Source organism: Lolium perenne, chromosome 6 (genome assembly GCF_019359855.2).
Source record: "Lolium perenne isolate Kyuss_39 chromosome 6, Kyuss_2.0, whole genome shotgun sequence".
Taxonomy (NCBI): domain Eukaryota; kingdom Viridiplantae; phylum Streptophyta; class Magnoliopsida; order Poales; family Poaceae; genus Lolium; species Lolium perenne.
This window is the reverse complement of record NC_067249.2, coordinates 263,263,535-263,271,678: the sequence shown is the minus strand read 5'-3', so window position 1 is coordinate 263,271,678 and position 8,144 is coordinate 263,263,535. Positions and strand designations below refer to the sequence as shown.

The window sequence follows — 8,144 nt, the reverse complement described above, 5'->3', positions numbered from 1 at the left end:
ATGATGACAAAAAACACATCTAGTATTTCCGTGCCAATTCCGCTTAACAAGATTGTCTTTGGTGAGGATGACTCCTCGACGAAGATACCATCCAAATATTTTTATTTTTAATGGTATCTTCATCTTCCAAATTTTCTTATTGTTATCAACCGGTAAATCAAAATGAAGTATGGCGCTATATAAAGATTTTACCGAGAAAGAGCCATCTACATGTAAATTCCACCTAAATTCATCTGGTTCAGGCGACAGGTTAACATCCCCCAACCTCTGAATTAAAGTGTTCCATGCCAGTAGCCTTTGTCCTAGCAAAACTCGTCGGAACGTCACATTCGGTGGAGAGGTAGCCATTACTGTGGCAATGGTATCTCCTTGGCGACGAACGATACTATACAACGCAGGATACTGTTCACTTAGAGGTGCATTGTCTAACCAAGCATCTTCCCAGAACCGTATCTGTGCTCCATTCTTAATTGAGAAAGTACCGTGACGAAAAAATACATTTTTTGTCGCCATTAGACCAGCCCAGAAGTGTGAATCTCCAGGTTTCCAAACCACCTGAGATAACGTCTTGGAGCCGATATACTTTCTCCGAAGAATAGTTTGCCAAATCCCATCCTCGGTAAGGAGCTTAAAAAGCCATTTACCCAGCAGGGCTGAGTTCTTGACTTCCAGGTCAGGAACTCCAAGCCCGCCTTGATCTTTGGGACTACAAACTACACTCCATTTAACCAGTCGATACTTCTTTTTCTCGCTATCACCTTGCCAAAAGAATTTGGATCGATAATAATCGAGTTTATGCAGAATTCCTTTTAGCAAAAGGAAGAATGATAACATATACAGTACCATATTTGTCAGTACCGAATTAATGAGTACCAATCTTCCTCCTAGGGATAGCAATTTGCCTTTCCAACTACTAAGGCGTTTCTGTAGTCTTTCTTCTACAATTTTCCATTCAGCAATCGTGAGTCTCCGGTAATGAATTGGAATACCCAGATAGCGAATAGGAAATTGGCCTTGCCCACAACCGAACAACTCTGTATATAGAGCTGTATCATCTTGGGCGTCACCGAAACAGAACAATTCACTTTTATGGAAATTAATTTTCAATCCCGACAACTGCTCAAAAGCCACCAAGATTAATTTGAGGTTTTGAGCTTTTGCGAGATCATGATCCATAAATAGAATTGTATCATCGGCATATTGAAGAATAGATAAACCACCATCAACTAGATGTGGAATCACCCCTTCAATTTGACCATCAGACTTGGCCCGCTCTATGAGTATAGCCAGCATATCCGCCACAATGTTAAATAACATAGGTGATAACGGATCCCCTTGGCGTAACCCTTTTCGTGTTTGGAAATAATGGCCGGTGTCATCATTAACCCGAATTGCCACACTACCTCCATACACAAAATCATTTATTAAAGCACGCCATTCAGGAGAAAAACCTTTCATCCTGAGTGTCTGTTGTAGGAAAGACCACTTGACCTTGTCATAAGCCTTTTCAAAATCTAATTTCAAAATAACCCCATTTAATTTCTTAGTATGCATCTCATGTACCGTCTCATGCAAAACCGCCACTCCATCAAGGATATTTCTTCCTTGCATGAAAGCGGTTTGTGATGGCTGAATGACATGATCCGCAACCGTATTAAGTCTAATGGTGGCCACTTTCGTGAAAATCTTGAAACTTACGTTTAAGAGGCAAATAGGTTTATATTGTTGAATCCTTTCTGCCTCATTAACTTTCGGTAGCAAGATTACTTCACCAAAATTTAGACGAAATAATTCTAGTTGTCCCATATGCAAAGCACGGAACAAATCTAGAAGATCCACTTTAATAGTGCCCCAGAAAGTTTGATAAAACTCTGCTGGAAATCCATCAGGACCCGGTGCTTTGTTGCATTCCATTTGGAAAATAGCCTTCTGCACTTCTTCCTCGGAATAAGGTGCAGTGAGTAAGCCATTTTCTTCCATAGAAACTTGGGGTATATCAGCTGTTAAGTCCTCGTTTAGAGAAAGTGAACTTTCATCCGGAGGACCAAACAAGCCTTTATAATAATTTGTAATATAAGATTTGAGTTGCTCATGGCCTTCAATCAACCCTTCATCTTGAATAAGAGAGTGAATACGTTTTTTCCGATGTCTCCCATTGGCTATGCCATGGAAATATCGCGTATTTGAGTCTCCTTCCAATATGAACTTGGCTTTGGAACGTTGATACCATTTGAGTTCCTCTTCGCGAAGGAGACTCGCTATCTGCGCATTGGACTGATTCTTAAGTTCAATCTCATGCGGAGACAACGGTCTCACCTCAGCCAGCTCCTCTAGCTCATCAATCAAAGTTGATAAGCGAGTCTTCTCTTTCTTAAGGATACCAGCCATATGGGCCGCCCAACCAGAGAGATGTCTGCGCATTGCGCGCATTTTATTATTCCATCTCAATATAGGAGTGCTACCACCAACCGGCCTTTCCCAAACCCTCTTAACCATCTCATGGAACCCTTCTCTATGTAACCAGCCAAGTTCAAATTTGAACGGCCTCTTACAAACAGATCGGGGGTTACCAGTAGTTAGGAGGATAGGAGCATGGTCTGACAATTTTTCAATACGTTCTAGTGCGCGGACAGACACCATAGGGTATTTATCTTCCCATTCCGTATCCATCAACACGCGATCTAGCTTTTCGTATGTGGGTTCAGGCAAGCTGTTGGCCCAAGTAAACTGTCGACCGGACATAAACACCTCTCTCAAGTCAAGGCTATCAATGACAGCATTAAACAAGAAAGGCCAATGTCCATCAAAATGACCTTTACTTTTTTCATGAGGAAATCTTAGTAAATTAAAATCACCTTCGATCAAAATCGGATAGGGATTATCTTTAGTAAGATTTACCAACTCAAAAAGTCAGCCTTAAAAGCGTCTTGGGCAGCACCATACACGGCAACCAGACTCCTCAAAAAGTGCTCCACAGACGAACACATGAACATGGACGAACTCATTTACAATGTCACAAACAATATGATTTACAATTCCTATGTCTAAAAACTAAACCAATCGAACAGAAAATATATATCCGGGTATTTACCCGAGCACCCGATGGGCATGGCGTCCTTCGCCGCCCGAATATGCGAACGTCTGGCAGTCATCAAATTAATCGGGCACGCCGGCCTCGAATCACCCGAGGTGTTGCCGCCGAACTGGGACAGGAGATGGTGGCAACATCGTCCACCTCAATTCACCCCGCACGAAACAAGCCAAGATGAAAGGAAAATGGCAGATGGCTGTTTGGCCCAAAAACGGCCGGCGGCGGCCATTCCGAAGATTTTATTTCCGCCTCGACACCAAATCTAACAGCAAGACTACCAGGGTCAGCGTACCATTCCTGGAACTCCGATCCTAAATTCCCTTGGTATTGGGCACACTATTCTCTCCGTCTTCTCAGTCAGTTTCAAGTTCACGAAATGGTAACGGGACAGTCTTCACTGCTCTGAACTTGCCAACATTGTTCAAGTGTTCATTCTCCAGCCTGTGGTCAGCGATGCACCCAAGTTATTACATAACTAAAAAACTGAATTTTTTTAAAACTAGGTAGAAAACTAAACTGAAGAGAATGATTCCAGCTCTATACTAGTTTCAAATACCTGTAGAAGTTCCAGTGTCCTCGCCGAATTACTTCTAGTGAAGCAAGGGAGAAATCCAGTAGACGAGTCTGGTTCTTACTAACATGAATCTTCATTACACTCACCGTCCAGGCTAGGCGAAGTGCCAGATTTAGCACCTGCATTGTGAAGGAATAAGTCATCCTAGATTGTATTGATGATGTACTTTATGAATTGATTGAGCAAAGTGCAATACCATTGAAACGTAGTAGACAGACTTGGTCTTGAGGATTAGCTCATCTCGAAGCCATCGGTTCTTGGATTTTGGGGTGAAGAAGCCCCAGTCCATGACAAAGTCCCAGTAGAGCTGATAAAAAGTGGCACCTGAGGATGAGATGATAACCATCAACTTCCAGAATGGCGTCGGTGTAGCACTGTACTTGAACCTGACAGCAGCTGCAACCATCGCCGACACGTACTTGCCAGCATTGGCAAGCTGATTCGTGTCATGTTCCTCCAGGTACCTTCTTAAACACTGCAAAACGTATTCACAAGGTTTAGTTTGAAAGTGACTGGAACAACTTGAAATCATACTATTTTTCATGAGTCCATCTATACCTGCATAGCTCTCCAGTAGTAAGGGAGAAAGGAAATCACATAGGCTAGGTGCTTGTATTGTTGGCTATTTGTACATGTCTCATATGGATTAGCCCTAAAGCTTCCTGCCATGAAGTAGCACGCTGCAAACTCCATGTGCCTTAATAGCGGAATCTGCAATAGATACCCGTTTAGCTTTTAAGGGGTTGCATTTAAAGGATACATCGTATAATTGTGCAAGTTTGATTATTACCTGGCTAGTTAACTGATCAGCCATGAAGAAATCGGCCATCAGAACCTGCATCAAAAGGAAGGCATATCATCAAATATATGTTCATAGAAGTGTGTGGGTCGAAAACTTTAGATGTATCCTTACCTTGTAAAATGGAGAGAATACGATGTTTCGCAAGATGCGCATGAAGCAGTACCGTGTCGAGCGGTAGAACACGTTAAACGGACAGACTAAAACTCCCATTGACAACTGAAATAGTATTTCAGAACTGAGATCAGTTGCAACACAACCTGACTTATGAATTTTCCCCCATATATGGTTGTGTTACTTACCACTAAGAGTGCGCCAGGCACAGCATTGGCATAGGACGCACCGGCATTTCTAAGGAACAGGTTGATGACCAGCGCGGCAATCACCGTGCACATGATCGATGCAGACATGAGGAAGGCATCCCGGTGCGTGAGAGCGGTGTTCGGGGCGAAATCGAATATGAAATTCTGGTTTATCCTGGTGCTCTTCCACATGAATAAGTTGCATCCGTACAAGAAGCAGTGGAGGCTGATGAGCGCAAACATGCTGCAGAAGAGCGAAAGCACAACTACTGTCAGTCTGAAGTAAACTTGCACCCTTTATTCTGAACTGTTAAATAGAGATATAACAAAAAAAATAAACACTGAGCTCATGCCAACAAGGCAACAACATAGCATACTTGAAATTACCTGAAAACATGGTAAACTACTTCCATGTAGGCTGTATTTCCAGCAGAGGAAAAAATGCCAGAAACATGGGCCAAAATACCATATATGATGAACAGACTCACAAATGTGCCTGTGAACAAACCTGAAAACACGAAACGAAAAACAACAAATTATAATTTCGATACTATAGATGGCACATATAAGATGAATCTGGTAACTGAAATCTACTTGCCTACGAGGAAGGTGATCATGTGTGTGCTCCTGGGCTGCTGCGGCTTGAGGTACTTCATCGCAACCATCCTGTCGTTGCCCGCGAAGTTCTTCATGAAGAGGGACTCCACCTCGTCCGCAAGCTGAAGAACCTGCTCCAGATTTGACAGTATAATATCCAATAATTCATTCAGATCGTGGTCCAATAAGTCTGAAACGCTTATGGAAATTTTATGAGATGATGACGATACCTTGTCAGATGTGCTGAACGATGATCTCTTCACCTTCTCTGAGAACAAGTCCGTTGCTCGCTGTTGCTCTGACACCTGAGAGAAGATATGTTAGTTGCTGATAGCGTAAAACTTCAGTTTAGATATGTATGTCATTGAATTCTATCACTAATCCTTTTCTTCAGAGCTAGACTAGTTTTTCTTGTTGCTATTGTTACAAACTCTGTATCTGCTTGCCGCCTGTTCACTAGGACGGCCACACAGACCACTTAGCTGGCAGTGTGCTATTTGATTATAGTTGATACTACGTCAACTATATACTCGCCTAAAAGAGGTACAGTATAATTTAAGCAAATCATTTCTCCTTTTATTTTGTCTATATCTTAAGACTCTACCCTGTTGCTGTCCATCCATTTTCCAATGCAGTAAAGTACACATATGTTTGCTAGTGGGTGGTATGTTATGACGAACCTTGACGAATTTCTTGAGAATCTTGGTGAATGCCTTTACATTCAGAGAGCTGCAACCATCAATCATCCATTGAAACAGCAGGAGAAAAAGCAGAGAAAAGCCGTCAGAGACACCACAAAAGGTAGTACTGGCACAATTCTCAGATCATAAGAAAATGAAAATATATTAACTGAATCAGTCGTGCATGTTCCGTCAAAAAAATCAGTCGTGCATGGCGCCCAGCTCAGGCAGGCGCATGACGTCGAGGGCGATGGCGTACCTGAACTTCTTGAGGAGCTCGAGGCCGCGGTGGAGCGCCATGAAGGCGTCGCGGATGTTCTTCTCGGCGTGCTGGATCTTCTTGCGGTGGACGAAGGCGGCGGCAGGGTCGGCGCCATCCTTGCGCAGCACGTTCACCAGCTCCTCCCACACCTTGAGCGCTGTCCGTCCGGGGTTGGTCGCCGGGATGTCGATCCGCACCGTCGCCGGCATCTGCAGCGCGCCGGCGCCTCTGCCCCTGGAACCGTCCTTCTTGGCGTCCTTCTTGCCTGGTAGGCCCACGAAGCTGACGCCGTTGCGCTCCAGCGCCGCCATCACCTCGTCGGCCACGGCGGCGCCCTCGGTCGTCTGCGCCTGCTGCAGCTCCACACTCCCGTCTGCAACAGTTAACAGGTGTAGTTGGTTACGTGTTTGGAGTATGTGTGCATGCATAAAGGATGAACCAGTAGGGTTCATGTGTGCTGACTGCTGAGACGTGACGTGGGTTGGTTGGAGATGAATACTACATGATACGAGCCGTTGACACGAAACGAACGGACGAATGGGACGGACACGTCCGTGCGCATACACCTACCTGACATGGACTGCGGCGAGGCGAGGCCCGAGACCGAGAGCAGGAACCGGCCGGAGCCGCTTAGCGCCGGGGAGAGCGGCGCCGTCGCCGGCATGGAGCGGGTGCGGTTCAGGAGGCCCCTAGCGCGGCGCGAGGCGGCGTGGTCGGCGAGGATGCGCTTGATGTCGGCGAGGATGCGGAGCTGGTCGATGAGCGCCTCGCCGCGGCCCAGCAGCTCCGCCTCCTGCGTGGCGTAGAAGCCGTCCACCTTCTCCAGCTCCTCCTCCGCCCTCTCCAGGAACTCCCGCTCATGCCTGGCCGCGGGCCGCACGAGCTCCCCCGACGAATCCGAGCTCTCCTCATCCTCCTGCGAAAATGCACATCGAAAGCACACGTACGTCAGCACCTTGCACGTAGGCAAAACCAACCGGCCATAGTATCTGCCGAGGAAGAAGCAATAGGCACCCACCGGAGAAGCTTGCACTCTCGGCGCGAACCGGGATGCGAGGGCGCGGACGGGGTTGAGGACGGAGAAGCCACCGGCGCCTGCGCCAGCGACGAGCGCGTCGGCGTCGGAGGCGGCGGTGGTCGAGTCATCCTCGTCGTGGCGCGCGACCTTGATCTTCTTGACGAGCTTCTTGAGGCACTTGTAGTCGACGAAGGCGCCCTTCCACTCCGGGATGATGCTGGCCTCGTACTCCCTTGAGAACTTCACCATGTCTTCCGCTGCGCCACGCCGCCGCCTATATACGCGCGCGTACGATGATCAGCTAGCTCGACCGGCCGGGGGAGTCTGTGCGAGTTGCTTCTTGTCCGGGCTAGCTAGTCGAGCTTACATGGGGAGGCCGGGGGACAGGGACAGGCATGAGTGGTGGCACAAGCCATCGTGCTTATATAGATGGAGGACACACGACAGAGGAGAAGCCACGCTACTCTTCTCCTCTCCTCTCTTGTCCGATCGAGTACGTTCTCTATTCCCACTCATGCACAAATTGGGAATCACTGTGTCTAGTGCTCGATCGATCGGGATGGACGACGAGCGATAGTGGTGATTGCATTGCAAGCCTAAAGAGATAAAAGAATTAGGTATTAAAGGAATTAAAGGAGAAACTAGTCTTAAAGGGGGGATTAAAGAAGAGGAAAGTTGATGGTGAGAAGGAAGCGAAATTAATCGGCGATTCGTAGTGGAGAGCTTGAAGTGTTTGCACCACACAATCCAATGTAGTACACGAAATGTGCAAACTTGTTTGTTTATCTCGATGGATCGAAGGACGTAACTGGTTGCACTAA

General features: G+C 46.4%; 1 protein-coding gene across 1 annotated transcript; it reads right to left on the bottom strand.

Annotated features, from left to right (window-relative positions):
- Window positions 1–2,980: 2,980 nt before the first annotated feature.
- On the bottom strand, window positions 2,981–7,734 carry LOC127305422 (phosphate transporter PHO1-2). The gene is made up of 14 exons (XM_051335841.2): window positions 7,324–7,734; window positions 6,876–7,221; window positions 6,303–6,678; window positions 6,044–6,092; window positions 5,594–5,668; window positions 5,365–5,494; window positions 5,154–5,274; window positions 4,767–5,010; window positions 4,579–4,683; window positions 4,456–4,500; window positions 4,224–4,376; window positions 3,862–4,140; window positions 3,648–3,784; window positions 2,981–3,532 (listed from the first exon to the last, which is right to left on the bottom strand). The coding sequence occupies exons 1-14, from the start codon at window positions 7,570–7,572 to the stop codon at window positions 3,445–3,447; spliced, it is 2,397 nt and encodes a 798-aa protein (XP_051191801.1). The 5' UTR covers window positions 7,573–7,734; the 3' UTR covers window positions 2,981–3,444.
- Between the last annotated feature and the right edge of the window lie 410 nt (window positions 7,735–8,144).